At 42.4% G+C, this 16,857-nt stretch overlaps 1 protein-coding gene across 1 annotated transcript in view; it reads right to left on the bottom strand.

The window, feature by feature from the left end:
• Nucleotides 1–16,857, bottom strand: part of DNAH5 (dynein axonemal heavy chain 5) — a 210,698-nt gene that overhangs the window by 35,931 nt on the left and 157,910 nt on the right. Inside the window, exons 61-64 of the mRNA XM_029941285.1 lie at nucleotides 12,928–13,063; nucleotides 11,498–11,814; nucleotides 10,797–10,952; nucleotides 9,527–9,709 (exon numbers count right to left, since the gene is read on the bottom strand). Coding sequence (XP_029797145.1) covers nucleotides 9,527–9,709; nucleotides 10,797–10,952; nucleotides 11,498–11,814; nucleotides 12,928–13,063 — 792 coding nt within the window. The remainder of the gene's footprint in view (nucleotides 1–9,526; nucleotides 9,710–10,796; nucleotides 10,953–11,497; nucleotides 11,815–12,927; nucleotides 13,064–16,857) is intronic.

Here is a 16,857-nt window from a genome sequence, read left to right as displayed (position 1 = left end):
CATGATTACTTCCGTGACTTCCCTCTTCTCTGGTCCAGTGCTCACACGAACATCTGGGGAGGGAGAGGCCATACCAAGCCCAAACTGCCACTGTTAACCACTAGTGCAAGTTCTTTCCCTATAGTGTTTACTATGTATATTCATTTTTAGGATTTTCTTTTTGACTATGAGAAACACCCGCATAACGATTCTGCAGACTCCATCTTGTGTAAAACGCCTCAATATGCTGGTAATTGAGAACTTCTTCCCAGCTCTTCATCAGCTCCAGATCATACGTGGTCTCAACATCTCCATGTGAATGCCAAAGAGATGTTCCCCACCAGCAACACTACCAAAGGGAAGTCGGGGGTCTTTCCTGCACCTCAGCCTTCCCCATCCCAGCAGACAGCACCCCCATTCTCCCAGCAGCTCGGGCTAAAATTTGGGAGGCCTCTGTCCCTGCATCCCTTTTCCCAAACTTTGCGTCCTGTTCACCAGCAAATCCTATCATCTCTCCTTCAGAAATAGACATGGAGTCTAACCATTCCTCACCAACTCCACTGCTGACACCATGTGCAAGTCACCATCATTTCTCCTTTAAACGACAGGATCCAAAGAGGTCTTCCTGCCTCCGTCCCTGCCGCTCGTTGTCTGTTCCCAGCATACCAGTCAGAACGATGCTCTGAAACACACCTCCTCTCCCAAAACCCTCTAGTGACCAACCATCCCTTAGTAAAAGCTAAGACCTTACCACAGCCCATGAAGTTCCCTCTTCATTTTGCTCCAACCACATCCAGTAAGCTCCAAATCAGCCACAAGCCAGAGCAGGGCCTGGGAATCGAACCTACCTCCAGGTGACGCAGGGCTGCTATTCCTGTCTATTCCTATGTTTATGTCTAAATACATAATGCACTCTCCTGCCTCAGGGCCTTTGCACTGGCTATTGCTGTATGAAGTCTGTCCTACCAGGTAACTTACTCCCTCCTGTCCTTCAACTTTTCCTTGAATGTCACCTTCTCAGTGAAGCCTCCTTTGACCACCCTGGTTAAAATCATAGCCCACTATGTGACTCCCTAGCTCTCCTTCTTACCCCACTCTGTTTTAATAGTATTTACCATTTTCTAACATAACATAGAAATTACTCATTAGTTAGACTCCAAGGACTTTTTTTTGGTTCATTAATACATTCCCCCAACTCTTGGAACCATGCCTGGTACATAGTAGGCCCTCAATATTCTGGATGAATGATTAAATTCTATACTCTTTTTCAGACTGATAGACTGAAACCAGCAAAAAAGAAAATCCAGGCATATCTTGGTGCCAGAAATACAAACATGAAAATTCTCACCCTGTAACTAAAAACCATGGATTTAAAATAAAGACTATAGTAACTAAACTGCATGAAGACAAACAGCAAAGGCGTCTGGCCGCTGCTTCGTGTTCTAGCCCATCAGTCACCAGAGATGGAGCAGTTATGGTGTGAGTCAGGTCCAGGGACATTCTAGAAAAGGAAGATCCCTTCGCTGAGTGAAACAAAAGCTCAGAACTGATATCATTTTTTAATTCTTGGAGATGTAGCAATTCCAGCAAAACCTGACTTTATCACTTTTGTTTCCTTTTATTTGGTTAATTTTTTTAACATTTACTTAGTTTTAAGAGACAGAGCATGAGCATGGGAGGGGCAGAAAGAGAGGGAGACACAGAATCCGAAGCAGGCTCCAGGCTCTGAGCTGTCAGCACAGAGCCCTGATGCAGGGCTCAAACTCACAAACTACAAGATAATGACCTGAGCCAAAGTCGATGCTTAACTCACTGAGCCACCCAGGGCCCCCTGGTTAAATTTTTTAAAAGCTTCCTAAGTGGTTAGTTCAATTCATTGATTCGCTAAATAAGAATGTGAAATTTGAAAAAAAAATGAAAAAAATTGGTACAGAAAGTGACATTTCATGTCACCTGCAAAATTCCTGTCTGTAACCAGCCATAACAAAGGAACTCACACTCAGTTACACTAAAAAAGAAAACAGGGGCACCTATGGGGCTCAGTTGGTTCAGCATCCCATTCTTGATTTCAGCTCAGGTCATGATCCCAGGGTCATGGGATCGAGCCCCATGTTGGGCTCTGTGCTGAGTGTGGAGTCTGCTTGAGATTCTCTCTCTCTCTCTCTCTCTCTCTCTCTCTCTCTCTCTCTCTCTCTCCCTCTCTGCTCCTCTCCCCTGTTCACATTCTCTCTCCTTCTCTCTGAAAGAAAGAAAAGGAAGGAAGGAAGGAAGGAAGGAAGGAAGGAAGGAAGGAAGGAAGGAAAGGAGGAAGGAAGTGAAGAAGGAAAGAAGGAAGGAAAGGAAGAAGGAAGGAAAGGAGGAAGGAAGGAAAGGAGGAAGGAAGGAAAGGAGGAAGGAAGGGAAGGAGGAAGGAAGGGAAGAAGGAAGGAAGGAAGGAAGGAAGGAAGGAAGGAAGGAAGGAAGGAAGGAAGGGAAGAAGGAAGGAAGGAAGGAAAGGAAGAAGGAAGGAAAGGAGGAAGGAAGGAAGGAAGGAAAGGAGGAAGGAAGGAAAGGAGGAAGGAAGGGAAGAAGGAAGGAAGGAAGGAAAGGAGGAAGGAAGTGAAGAAGGAAGGAAGGAAGGAAAGGAAGAAGGAAGGAAAGGAGGAAGGAAGGAAGGAAGGAAGGAAAGGAGGAAGGAAGGAAAGGAGGAAGGAAGGGAAGAAGGAAGGAAGGAAGGAAAGGAGGAAGGAAGGAAGGAAGGAAAGGAGGAAGGAAGGGAAGAAGGAAGGAAGGAAGCTAAAAGGAAAAATTCAAATATTTTTTCGTCCCACATTTTGCACACTGTCATGATCGTCCCTGAGTTCCTAAAGGTGAGCATTATAAAAATCCTCACCTGAAATAAAGAAGATGTGGTTTATATCTACTTGGCAATGAGAAAGAATGAAATCCTGCCATTTGCAGCCATGTGGATGGAATTGGAAGGTATTATGCTGAGCGAAATAAGTCAGGCAGAGAAGGACAGATCCCATATGTTTTCACTCAGATATGGATCATGAGAAACTTAACAGAAGACCATGGGGGAAGGGAAGGGGAAAAGTAGTTTCAAAAAGAGGGAGGCAAACCATAAGAGACTCAAATACAGAGAACAAACTGATGGTTGATGGAGTGGGGGGGAGGGGGGAAGTGGGTGATGGGCACTGAGCACTGGGTGTTGTGTTTAAGTGATGAGTCACAGGACTCTACCCCCCAAACCAAGAGCACACTGTATGTATATATATGGTATGTTAGCTAACTTGACAATAAGCTATATATATGTATATATATAATTTTTTAAAAAATAAAATTAAATAAATAAAAATTAAAAAAAAATAACAGCCACTTAATTCCACATAATACCTGCAGACATGCCAGCTTTTATCTACATTAAGCTGAAATCAAACTGGACATTAAAAACATCCTCACCTGAAGAAGACAGGTAAGGGAAGGAATGTAAAGCCAGGGAAAAAACGACGGTTTTGACATCAGTTAGACATATGTTTGCATCACAGCTCCCAGGATCTATCAGCTGCACAACACTGGCCATGTAACGTAGTGCTGTGAGCCTCAGTTTCCCCATCTGTGAGAGGGATGTAAAAACAGCTCAGAGACTGATTATGAGGATATAAGTAGTAAAACAACTACAAAGGAACTGAATCATGATAGCCACTCAAAAGATGTGTCTCCTCTCTTATCCCCTCCGTTGATTCATGCCACGCATGGATTTTTGGAAGCATTATGATACTTATCTGGAAAATAAGCAGTGTGAAAAATAAAATTATAGGTTGGCACAAAATAAATCATGCTTTAGAATTTCACACATCATTACAAAAGCATAATAAAGTGGCTGCAAAAGGGATAAAAGAGAACTTTCTAATCTTGTACTTATGCTAAGGATGCATGTTTTCATGTCTGCTGGGACCAAAGTATGGGCTGCCAAACCCAAACACTGCACCCAGGGGCGCCTGGGTGGCTCAGTCGGTTAAGTGTCCGACTTCAGCTCAGGTCGTTATCTCATGGTTCATGAGTTCAAGCCCTGTGTCGGGCTCTGTGCTGACAGCTCAGAGCCTGCAGCCTGCTTTGGATCCTGTGTCTCCCTCTCTCTTTGACCCTCCCCTGCTCATGCTCTATCTCTTTCTCTCTCAAAAATAAATAAATATTTTAAAAACTCACCCAGTCTTATCAATTCTTCCAGCATAATATGTTTTCCTCCATCCATTTGTTCCAATTACATATCAGCTGCCCTGGTTTAGACTTCCGTTATTCCTCACGGACTACTCTACCCATAACTGGCCTCCCCGCTGACCCTCTTCTCTGCCATCTCCCCCTTTCCTGCCCCTAGCCATTCTGGGATTTCCCTCAGCTGTTTCGAAAGGTCCAAAATTCTCAATACAGTTTGTAAGAATTATTACAACCTACATTTCCAATCTCATCTCTACTTGAGAACTATGGAATCAGTACCAAAAGCCCCCATGTGGCTTAAGAAAGCCATTATTCACAAAATAAACAGTTACTGTAAGGTAGACAAAGGGGCAAATTATTCAATTCCTGGTTTTAAAAAATAGCATGTAAAAGCTTGAACATTATTGAGCTGGTTGTGGTCAACTCAACATCATTGTTAACACCCATCATTTTGTCAGTGAAAGTAACCACCTATGTTCCTAAAGAATTAAAACAAGGCTAAGAAGTGCATTCCACCCCCTAAAGCTAGAAACAGACAAGGTAATATACCCTAAAGTAAACAGTACAATTTAAAGCAATTTGGATTTTTTTTGTTTTTTGTTTTCTTTTTTTTAATCTGATTTATTGTCAAATTGGCTAACATACAGTGTGTACAATGTGCTCTTGTTTTGGGGGGTACATCCCCCTGGTTCATTGCAGGGACCTGGGTGGTTCCATCAGTTAAGTGTCTGAGTTCCGCTCAGGTCATGATCTCACAGCTCTGAGTTCGAGCCTTGCATCAGGTTCTCTGCTCTCAATGAGGAGCCTACTTCGAATCCTCTGTCTCCCTCTCTCTGCCCTCCCCCCACTCACACGTGTTCACTCTCTCTCTCTCTCAAAAATAAATAAATATTAAAAAAATTAACCTGTGATAATAAGGAAAGCATCCCCAAAATGAGTGAGAAAGTACAGCAGTGATTCAGGGCAATTTCATGAAACATACTCTTTATTAATCAAATAATCAGAAATTAAGTGGCTCAACAAAGATGCAAATGAAAACTAAAGTTATCTGTGTACATAAACTGCATCTGTAACCACGGTTTTGAAACCAGTGAGAGAAAACAGATGATGGCCCTTGAGAGCCCTCCTTTCTAACGGATCACCCAGGCTTTCATTCCCAAAGGTTCCTTCTCTACGCTGGAATCACCATGGGAAGATTAAGCAAGAGAACTCGGATTTATTTTTTCTACATACCAGTGAGCTGAGGACAATGACGTCTGTTTAGAGGCTTCATTAAATCATTTCTCCTGTTGGTTCCACTGAGTTTGATTCTACCGCCAACGGGAACCAAGTTCCGTACGTGTTAGCTCATCCAGGATTCTGAGCAAGGTGACCCCTGAGGCCTCTGTTGGGTATCCAGTAACTGCTGTTACTCTATCTCAGTATTTTTCTCCCAATAGCATATGGGTCTCTTTGAGTTTCTGTCTTGTTCTCTGGGATCAAGGTGAGAGTGAACCCAAGGAATTTGTGTTTTGTTTTGTTTTAAGAAAAGTCATTGGAGAACTACTGGTTTAGTACCTGTTTAAAATGATCTTGATACTTCACCTTCTGGAGACGGTCTCAGGCTGCTTACATCTACACAGGTGTCACAGGTGTGTCCGGCCAACAATCGTGGACGGCCTCGATGTGACATTGAGCAGCTCACACATTTAAGAGGACTGCTTTGGAGCACACAGCAAAGGGGAAAGTCCACTAACAATCTGCCTTCCCTGCATTGTCACGCTCTGAGGTTTCCATTCATTTCTTCTTTTTAAAAAAGTTTTTAACATTTACTTATTTTTGAAAGACAGAGAGAGAGAATAAGTGGGGGAGGGGCAGAGAGAGCATCCAAAGCAGGCTCCAGGCTCTGAGCTGTCAGCACAGAGCCTGATGCGGGGCTCGAACCCACAAGCTGTGAGATCATGACCTGAGCCAAAGTCGGACGCTTAACCGACTGAGCCCCCCAGGCGCCCCTCCATTCGCTTCTGAAGCAAACAAGCCTGCGGGTCCAGGTGTCGAGCAGTCACAAGGCCAGGTTCCGTGAGATGACAGAGCTCATTCATCGCTGCCTGTATCTCCAAGACACTGGACCGCTCAAAGAAGCGCAGCCTTTCTCTGGTGCCCTAGGTTACTGTCCGAGCCACCTTCCACAGGAAGAATTGACAGACCAGTGGGGTTTAATTTATCCTGCCTACAGAGGGGGAGCCTTGGTTTCAGCTCCGTGTGTAAAGGAAGATGCTTTCCAGCACTATCTTCTTTTTCTTTAATGTTTATTTATTTATTATTGAGAGAGAGAGAGCGAGAGAGTGAGAGAGCGAGAGAGAGAGAGAGAGAAGGCAGCAGCAGCAGCAGGAGAGGAGCAGAGGGACAGAGGGAGAGAGAATCCCAAGCAGGCTCTGCACGGCCAGTACAGAGCCCAAAGCAGGGCTTGAACTCATGAACCATGAGACCATGAGAACCATGAACTCAGACCTGAGCAGAAGTCAAGAGTCTGACGTTTAACTGACTGAGCCACGCCGGCGCCTCCTCCCCACCCTGGCCAACACCAACCTCTTACTGCTGGGGTCTCCCCTGCTTATGACAGCTCCCCTTGGCTCAGTGACATTTTATATTGATGTAGTGTATACAACAGTTACCTAAAAAGTGACCATATTTAGAAAGACTGCATTGTCATGGAGGTCAAAGGAACAATTAGGGCTTGAGAACACTTTTTGTATCTATTGGCTCTTTTCAAATGAGTTACTTAATTTCAAGAAATGCCCTGAAAGCGTGAGGTATCCCGTCAGACCCACTGGCCACCACCAGGCTGAGAACATTGAGCACTGGGAGCGGGAGCAGGAATGCGGGGAGACGACCAGATGCTACAAAAGAAAAGGCTGCTTGCAGGAAGTGTGCTGCTTAAAATTCATCAAAATTAAGCCCAACAGCTCACTTCTTGCAGGAGACCTTTCCTTAGAGGAAAGAAAATACAAGTTAGGACTCCTGGGTGGCTCAGTCTTATGCATCTGACTTCGGCTCAGGTCATGATCTCACAGTTCATGAGTTCAAGTCCTGCATCAGGTAAGCTTGAGCCTGGCTTCGGGTCAGCCCAAGCCATGCCTTAGGTAAACACAAGCCCTGCTTTGGGTAAGTCCTGTCTGTCTGTCTGTCTGTCTGTCTGTCTCTCTCTCTCTCTCTCTCTCTCTCCCTCCCTCCCTCCCTCCCTCCACCCCATATACCCCTTGTGGGACTCTCTCTCTCTCTTCCTTTCCTCTCTGCCCCTCACTCACTTGTACCCTCTCTCAAAAAAAAAAAAAAAGATAGGTTACGTGCCTGTAATAATGTGGCTCAGGGCAAGGGACCCTCTAATAATTTAAGAGAGTGGGAGTCATGTTCCTATGGCCATACTTTTTCTAAGAATTATCTACTATGAGGCTGGAATGGATTCTCATCAGAAGACAACAGTAAAGGAGTAATTTTCTCAAGATACCTTTCCAGGAAGTAAGAAAAAGCCCAGCTTGGGATCCATATTGGCTTTTCAAGGCTGTTCAAATCCTCAAAGGAGCTGGGGTGCTTGGGTGGCTCAGTCAGTTAAGCGTCTGACTTCAGCTCACATCATGATCTCACAGTTTGTGAGTTCGAGCCCTGTGTCAGGCTCTGCACAGCAGAGAGCCCGTTTCCCTTTGGATTCTCCACCCTTCCCCCATTTATGCACTCGCTCACACTCTCTTTCTCTTGCTCTCTCTCTCTCAAAAATAAATAAAAACATTTAAATAAAACTTTAAAAAGCAAAGTCCTCAAAGGAGTTTAAAGTGCTCCTCACTTCATGTTACTTAAACATCTGTTGTAACAATTACGGCTTCAGTGCTGGAACTGTTTTGTTGCAAACAAAATCTTTCAGGCCAAATTATTTCTTCCAAGGAGACTGTATTCATCTCAGCTGAATGTGAGGAAACCAAAGACAAGTACATTACTCAAGCTGCCATCAGGGCCCTTATCTCCCTGAAGCCAATGCTGCAGGTGAAAGCAGAGCGTGAGACACGGGTCACGGACGCTGCCCCCAAGACTCTCGGGGCTCCCGGCTCAACCCTACATGCTATTGATTAAGAATCCCAGTCCTCCCTCAAGTAAACATATGGCAGCGCTAAACTTCCCAACCACCTCTGCGGACGCTCCAAAAGGAAACAAGCACATACTCTGAAGGCTGTCATTACCTCAAGAGACTTCAGGTAGGAACTCTGGCATCAGTTTCTGCCATACTGAGCTTACTAACTACACGAATCTACAGAGTCAGATTTAATTCTCTTAAGGCAACTTCCAACCATATGACTCCATGATTTATGTACTATGCACTAAAAAATTAAAAGAAAATATTTTTAAAAAAAGGAAAGCGGTGGGGGCTGAGGTACCAAAACAGAAAGAGATCAACATATGGAAGGACTCAGAAGATCAAACCCAAGCATGAAACATACAAAAAAAAATCAAAATAATGTGAAGGATGTACTGCAAAGATTCTACCAGTAATTTAGCCTAAAGAAATCTTTAGATCAGTGGAGAAGGGGGCCATAAAGTAAACTAGACTCCTCATTGCTAATGAACTCAGAAAATCAATAGCAACTTTCCGAGTTTGTACGGTTTTACCAAAGCAGTCCTATTGAAACCCTTTAGATTTCCTTAAGACTCACATGCTCCCGAGAGAAAATGCTGACCCGACGCAAGGAAATTTGTGAATTATTGCCTGCTTTTGTTGAAAGTGAAGTTATTCCACAAAATAGAAGTAAAGAAAACAGATACGGAGTTATACTTGTAGAGCATAACTAAACCAGCAGCTTCCAAAAGGTGCCCCGTGAAGGTCTGAAGCCCCAAATGTCTGTCCTGTCAGATCATACACAGAGCTCTCCTAGGGAACAAAGGAGACTTGAGAATGTGGTGTGTGATCTGCTATGAAGGTTTAATTTTATATTCCAAAAGCATAATCATGAATCACATGAAAACAAAACCTACCTGTATCCTTGAAACCTAAAAGTCAACAGGCAAATAGAAATCACAATAGAGCAAACTTCAGAAAAATAAAGCAAAATAAGACCAGAATAATGATGCCGAGCCCGAAACTGATAGTCTCATAGTCACATCAGTAGTCTGCACAAAATCAATTGATTAATGTGATTTATGAGACACAGATAAAACATATGGGCTAATCACTTAGTAATTACCTAAGAAACTTGGAAATTAATAAAGGGAAAAACATAGGAATAAAAGGGGGGACTCAATCCTACTACAACTTTTATATTATTTTCATCAATGAAAGAATCGCAACACAATGCAGAAAAGGAGGTGGTCACACTTCACTCACCTGTTTCTCTGTGAGGATGACCCTCCCCAGTAACTGATCTTCCAGACCTTTCATGGTGACAGTGAAGTCGATGATAGAGGTCCGAGCACTTACTTCGGGGGTGTAGGCTGGATTGGGCAATTTGGTGGTAATGTAGAGTCTGAAGCCATCCATCACATCTACTTCCTTGTCACCAACTTTCACCTTTATTATAAAAATAATGTTAGGGGCACTTGGGTGGCTCTGTCAGTTAAGCATGCAACTCTTGGTTCAGCTCAAGTCATGAACTCTCGGTTTATGAGTTTGACCCCTGCATCAGGCTCTATGCTGAAAGTGCGAGTCTGCTTGGAATTCTCTCTCTTCTCTCTCTCTCTTTCTCAAAATAAATAAACTTTTAATTAATTAAACTTTTTTAATTAATAAGTTTAATTAAACTTTTTAAATTAATAAGTATAAATAAATAAGTAACATTAAAAGTAATTAGACAGAAATACACCTTACTGTGTCCTTTTTTGCACAGGATCAAGCATTGCTTTAAACAATTATCTAACTGATGGTATTTATAAACTGAAAAATAAGTGGTCATTGGGCATTCACAAGGCTTCAAGCCACTAGGATTAAAGGGAAGAAGGATGGTAGGAAAAATGGAAAGGAAGGAAGGAAGTTCAATGTATACCAATATAGACCACAAATGTAGAATTTAGCACTAAAATTGGTGTGGTCATACCACAAAAGTGAGATGGATTCCTTACCCAAAATTTGGTTCAGAGGTCAAGACTAATGACATCGCACATGCAGCGAAAGGGAATGAAAATGTATATTGCTCATCTATGGAGTTTTGGGGGGAGATTAAGGTAGGCTCCCAAGGAGGTCCAAAAAATTGATTGACAGAGTAGAGGAAAATGGCTATTTTAGGGTTTTGTGGTAGCTAGTGGACAGGGATGAGATCAGAGGGGATGGCATGAACAGAGGATTGCATAGTTTGAATTTCCCACCAATGCCAAAGGAGATAGCTCCAGGTTTTCTTATCAGCTTGCCCAGATTTGGGACAGAACGGGTGAGGGGCAACCATCAAAATGGAGTCAGACTCTATGACACAAGTGAAGTACGTATCTCTAAAAGGACTACTTGTGAACACTTTAATCCCAACTCAGGAAGTGCAGAAAAGTAAATGCTGCTTGCCACTGACTCAAATTTGAATTACTGCCTATTGAAAAGATTTCATCTTTGTCACATTTACCTGGCCTCGTGGTAATGGTTCTTCACATCATTATCAATAGGGTCAACTGACCTTAAAGGTAGACCCAGTCTTAATGAAGTTTCTCTCCAAAACATTATCCAGTGCTGGGTCTAGTTCCTCTCCAACATCTTCAATAAGCAAGGGCCTTCCAAGAGAAAGACTGTCTTCCAGATGGTTTCTGAAGTACTTGTGATTTAGAGATGTGATCTGGGAACAGGGTCCAAAGGTTGCTTTCAGGCACAGAGATGACAAATACCAAATGGTCCTCAAGCCATCTATCACAAAGATTTTTAGAAATCCTTATCTGGAACCCATACTTGATGAAATTATAGAGAAAGTTTAAACTGTTTCCATCCGAGTCCTTAGCAAACCGTCATTCCACCATGCAACCTGTATTCTCACTATGACCAACAATTTTGTGACAAACAATAATGGAATAATCAAGATGTGTCCTTGTAAAGTGCTGAATACTCAGTGTGATACAGCTCTACCCTGCTCTGTTCATCATGGATTGCACTAGGTTCTAAGAGAATAGAGTCTGAAATCTTTGAAAGATGGCATTAGTAGAGATCAACACAAATGTAAATATAATTTTTAAAAAATATATTAACATTAGACTTTAGTCTTGTATCTATTATTGCTCTATTAGGATTACAATCTCTATTTTCAAATATTTCTTTATTCTCAGACTCGTGTTCATCTGGGACAATAAAACTTGACCAGTAACATAAATATACTCAAACACAAATTACCTGGAGTTCATTCTGGCTTTCTTTATTTTTAATCCAAATCTTCCCTTGAGTCTGTGGATCAATTAACAAAGGATAGCGAGATGCCTTTGTGACAATAATTCCATTCTGAATAGATAGGTCATCATTTGGCAGACCTTGGAGGTTCCATTCACTAATAGTAGGGGCATCAATCAACATCTCATTGAGATTTAGATTGTCTCCAAATGGGATTTCCCGGACTTTCATTTCCTTCTTCCAGCCATTTAGCAGCAGATTGCGAAACTCTTGGTTGAATGGACCAGAATAAGATAGAAAAGCTGTAGCCAATAATACATCCCCTAAAACAGAAAACAAAACATCAGTTAAGTATTTTATAATCAGCCTTGTAATTATGCAGAATATTAAAAATTTCTTTAAAGGCAATCATTATTTTTATTATTATTTTAACATTTATTTATTTTTGAGAATGAGAGAGAGAGAGAGAGAGCGCGCATGCACCAGTAGGAGAGGAGCAGAGAGAGACAGAGTGAGAGAGAGAGAGAGAGAGAGAGAGAGAGAGAGAGAGAGACTCACACAGAATCTGAGCAGGATACAAGTCCTGAGCTGTCAGCACAGAGCCAGATATGGGACTCAACTTCAGCAACCATGAGATCATGACTTGAGCTGAAGTCAGATGCTCAACAGACTGAGTCACCCAGGCACCCCCAAAACAGCCATTATTTTAAACTAACTTCCATAAACTGGGGCACCTGGGTGGCTCAGTCAGTTGAGTATCCGGCTTTGGCTCAGGTCATGATCTCATGGTTCATGGGTTCGAACCCTGCATCAGGCTTTGTGCTGATATCTAGCTTAGAGCCTGGAGCCTGTCTTCAGATTCTGTGTCTCCCTCTCTCTCTGACCCTCCCCTGCTCGTGCTCTCTCTCTCTCTCTCTCTCTCTCTCTCTCTCTCTCTCTTTTGCATGTGCACAAAAAAAAAATTAAACTAACTTCCATAAACCAATCTGCAAACACATGTTGCTATGACTTGGTGAATAAGCAGTAGGTTGGTTCCTTGTTAATCAAGATCCAAATAGTCCATCAAATAATACCTGCTAGTGTCAAGAACTAGATTATTTTGACTGTTGTTGGATGTATGAGTATGACTTTGGGGTCTAAGAGACACAAAACTTCAGAAGACAGAGCTTCCATTCAAAGTGACCTTGATCAATATGACCATTTGCTCATAGAAGAATTGAAAAGTGACCTGATAAGAAAGTGAAGGTCATTAGTACATCTAATCAGGTTTGCATAGATGCCAGACCACTATTCATCTTTCTGAAATATCTACACACACACACACACACACAGGAATTTGAAGTACTAGAGTGTTGGTTTGTATTCTGATAAGTTTCACTTTGCTAACTCCCTACCATAGTCAACACATACTCTGATTAATAAAGGAACGTACATACCTACAAGTCTTTTTGTTTGGGCAGCAAACTCTTTACTTTGCTCCGTCCATCTTTCTTTTTCTCCCGCCAAGCCACTGATCAGCACGGAAGCAGTCTGCATCTTATGTCTGCACCTCTCAGCATCTTCCAGCAAGGTCTAAGAAGGGCCATAATCAGAAGAAAATTTATGTTCTGAAAAATACAGCTTCTGGCTCAAAAATATAATTTTAAACCATTATATATTATCTCCCCTTCTGAGACTGGGTAGCCATTTATTTCTTAGGAAGCATAAGATTTGATCCCTGTGTGTTTGCATCAGCCAAAGACTGTCCCTTAAGCCTTCATGTGGGGTCCTGAGCCAACGGGTCAGACTCTCCCCACATATTCATAACTAAGAGATAACAGAGATCTGCATCATTTATGACTTCCCTATAAAGAAGAATAGAAATAAAATACAAGCATACTTACTAATATCATATAGCACAAAAAAGGTAAAAAAAAAGTACATATTTCTGCTTGAAAATTGGGAATCTTCTCATGTTACAATTCTAGCACCATTATCATTTTCTCTAATTCCACATCTCCTTTTTCTTTAGGTGACACATTAGATCATCCCCAGATCGTGGTGTTCTGAGGCTCGCTCACAAATCCCAGTGATGCCCGACTCAGCCGCTCCCTGTCTGGGGCTCTGCATGTCTGTAAAAGACCTTGTTCCAGACTTCCACATGCTGTGGCCACTCGGTGCTCAATTCTTAAAAACAAATGGTCTTCTTTCTCTCTGTCTGAAACAACTGCTAATTCTACTTATGAAACCTTATATGTATGAAATAATAGTGGAATAAAGCTAAATAAAGATTTACCTTCCAGTCACTGGAAGTTCATTTAAAATATATGTATATGTCATATATGCTAAATGTCTAATAAAATAGAGGACTATTGAAATAAATTTTGGTGTGCCAGTGAATAAAAATACTCTGAAGCCATTAAAAATTATCTTGTAAAAATTTTTGTAACTAAGAAAGAGATTCATGGTATGTTATTAAGATAAAAACTTAATTTATAAAGCAGTTTGTGCTGAATTATATTTTTAAATGTTATGTTTTACATATATATTTAAAACATGGAAATCAAGAAATATGTTCAGATAGGAAATGATAGAGAGCAAATATTTTTAGTGTTCACTTCTAGGATTACCTATGTGTCCTTGCCACAAAGAAGACAAGTTGTTTTTGTAATAATAACACAATACAGTGGTTTTTTTGGTTTTTTTTAACTTTTTTTTTAATGTTTTATTTATTTTTGATAAAGAGAGAGACAGAGCATGAGAGGGGGAGGGGCAGAGAGAGAAGGAGACACAGAACCGGAAGCAGGCTCCAGGCTCTGAGCTAGCTGTCAGCACAGAGCCTGACGCGGGGCTCGAACCCACGAACGTGAGATCTGACCTGAGCCGAAGCCGGAGGCTTAACCGACTGAGCCACCCAGGCGCCCCAATACAGTGTTTTTCAAAAGCAAGATATTTATTCTAGTTTGTTCTCTGGGAGTCTACCGTGCTCTGTTTTCCTTCTCCACCTAGAGTTAATGCAGAAAACCTAAAACCCAGCTGGGGTGCCCGCATGTCTATATGGCCCATGTTTGTTTGTTTGTTTGTTTGTTTGTTTCTCCCCAAGAAGTAAGATACCAGCTGGGAAGGATGATAATGCTTCATTTACTTCCGCCTCCCTTTGATATAAACTGTTCATGCCAAAGCGATTTTGAAGATTAGGTTGTCTTGGGGTGCCCAGGTGGCTCAGCTGGTTGAGTTCTGGACTCTTGATTTTAGCCCAGGGAATGATCTCACTGTTCGTGGTTCATGTCCCATGTCGGGCTCTGCGCTGACAGTGCAGAGCCTGCTTGAGATTCTCCTTCTCCCACTCTCTCTGTCCCTTCCCTGCTTGCACTCTCACTGTCTGTCCCAAAATAAACTTAAAAGAAAGAAAGATTAGGTTGTCTTCCTGAATTTCATCATCCCCACTCCCAGTTGACCAAATAAGAAAATGGCCAGGATCCTCTTCTTTGGCTGTTTTTTCTGAGACCCCACACTCTTTTAGGGGATGAGGACCCAGGGAAGGGAGAGGAGCAAGTGCATGAGAGTTAGAGGCAGCGTGCCCTTGGAGCCTGGCTCTGGTAGGGAGCAATATCCCATGGGCTCCTTGAGCAGCGTCCCCGCTCACTCTGCTGGTGACTAGCTGCCCAGAGGGCCAAGGGAGGTGGGCCCCCACAAAGGCACTGCCCTGTGCAGAGGAGCAGGGCACACACCTCTTCAGGCGACATGCAGGTCTGGGTCATGAGCTTATCCAGCTGACCATGATGAACCGTGGACGCAGGGCCCTTCCTCTCCCTGCCTCCCATAAGCCCGCAGGTCCCCTGGACCTTCAATGGCCTCTGTGTGTGGGGAAGGAGCCACAAAACGACTAATGGTCAGGTTCACTCCAGCATGTTGGAGTTAGATGGACTCACAGTCAGATTTTGTGTTTTTGTATTTAAAAAGCTTGACATTTGTTGAAACAAGTTTTGAAGTCAGAGCTATACCTTTACAGGAGCAGATAGTGTATGGTCCTTAACAGTTGATGCTCAAAACCAGAAAAAGCCATATTGAATGAATTAATGCAAAAATGTTACAACTGAAACATAATAAAAGGAAGCCTAAAATATTTTTAGTGTATTCAGTCATGCCTCACAACACCAGTGAGTGTCCAGCATGGCAGAAATAATCACATTTTCCCAATGGTTTCTGAAGTAGACGCTTTCAAATTGTGATGCTAATTGTCTCTTTATATTATGATAAATGAATCCCACAGAGCACAAGTAACAAACCCAAATAGGTGTTCTATAATTACTTCTCTAAAATTTCTAAAAAGCTCTTATTTTGCTTTCAGGAGACTTATCTTTAAGCAAAAGTACCCCACATTCTGTGGATAGTGAAACTGAAGTGTTTCAGTACCCCTGCTCGGACCCCCATCAGAGAACAGACTATCAGAGCAGGAATCTCAGTCCTGACAAGAGAGGACGGAGAAGGGGCAGGAAGAAACTCCAGAAAATCATCAAGGAAAGAACAGAGTGAATCTATCTCTTATTTACCAAATATAGGATTTATCGGAGGCACATACAGATTTTGTGGGGCCAGAAGCTTATATAATCTGGGGGGTCCACTTTAAGAAAATCACTAGAGGGGCACCTGGGTGGCTTGGTGGGTTAAGTGTCTCACTCTAGGTTTGGGTTCAGGTCATGATCACACAGTTTGTGTGTTCGAGCCCCACATCGGGCTCTGTGCTGATAGCATGGAGCCTGCCTGGGATTATTTCTCTCCCTCTCTCTCTGCTCCTCCCCTGATTGCTCTCTCTCTCTCCCAAAATAAATAAACTTTAAAAATTTTTAAAAAGAAGATAATTAGAGATTTTTTTTACAAATACAAAGCACCCAAGTGAACTTGTATTTAGACTGAGAGGGAAAAAGTCACCACAAAGTCCTGGTGACTTAGGAACTCAGGTGCCTTTCCTCTGGAATTTCTAGGCATTTTATCTGAATACTTATACATAAATGCTTGCCAATCATAACCTAGTTTCTCTTCCCCTAAAATACTACAAATCCCAGGGACCCCAGCTCCTAGAAGTCTGTGCAAGTTTGGAGCTCCATGGCTTAAGCTACATTAGGTCTGCGTTAATGCTGCCTGCATTTCCAGAAGGAAAGACGCCCCAGTGGCGCTGGAATTAGTAGAAATAAGATAAAGAACTTGTTGCCCAGTGGCTCAGAAATGTATGAACTCAGATACTGAAAGGTCCTCCAGCAGCAAAATATGCTTCAGAAGACTGAAGATGGCCATCAGGACACAGTCATGGGGTCAGCTGCATAGGTCCAGCAGAGAAGCCCAAAGTCAACACCAGAAGGCCAAGTTCTAGTCCAGACTATCCAGCC

The sequence above is a fragment of the Suricata suricatta genome, chromosome 6, assembly GCF_006229205.1.
Source record: "Suricata suricatta isolate VVHF042 chromosome 6, meerkat_22Aug2017_6uvM2_HiC, whole genome shotgun sequence".
In the NCBI taxonomy this organism is placed as follows: Eukaryota; Metazoa; Chordata; class Mammalia; order Carnivora; family Herpestidae; genus Suricata; species Suricata suricatta.
The sequence above is the reverse complement of the archived record's forward strand: the minus strand, read 5'-3'. Positions and strand labels throughout refer to the sequence as shown.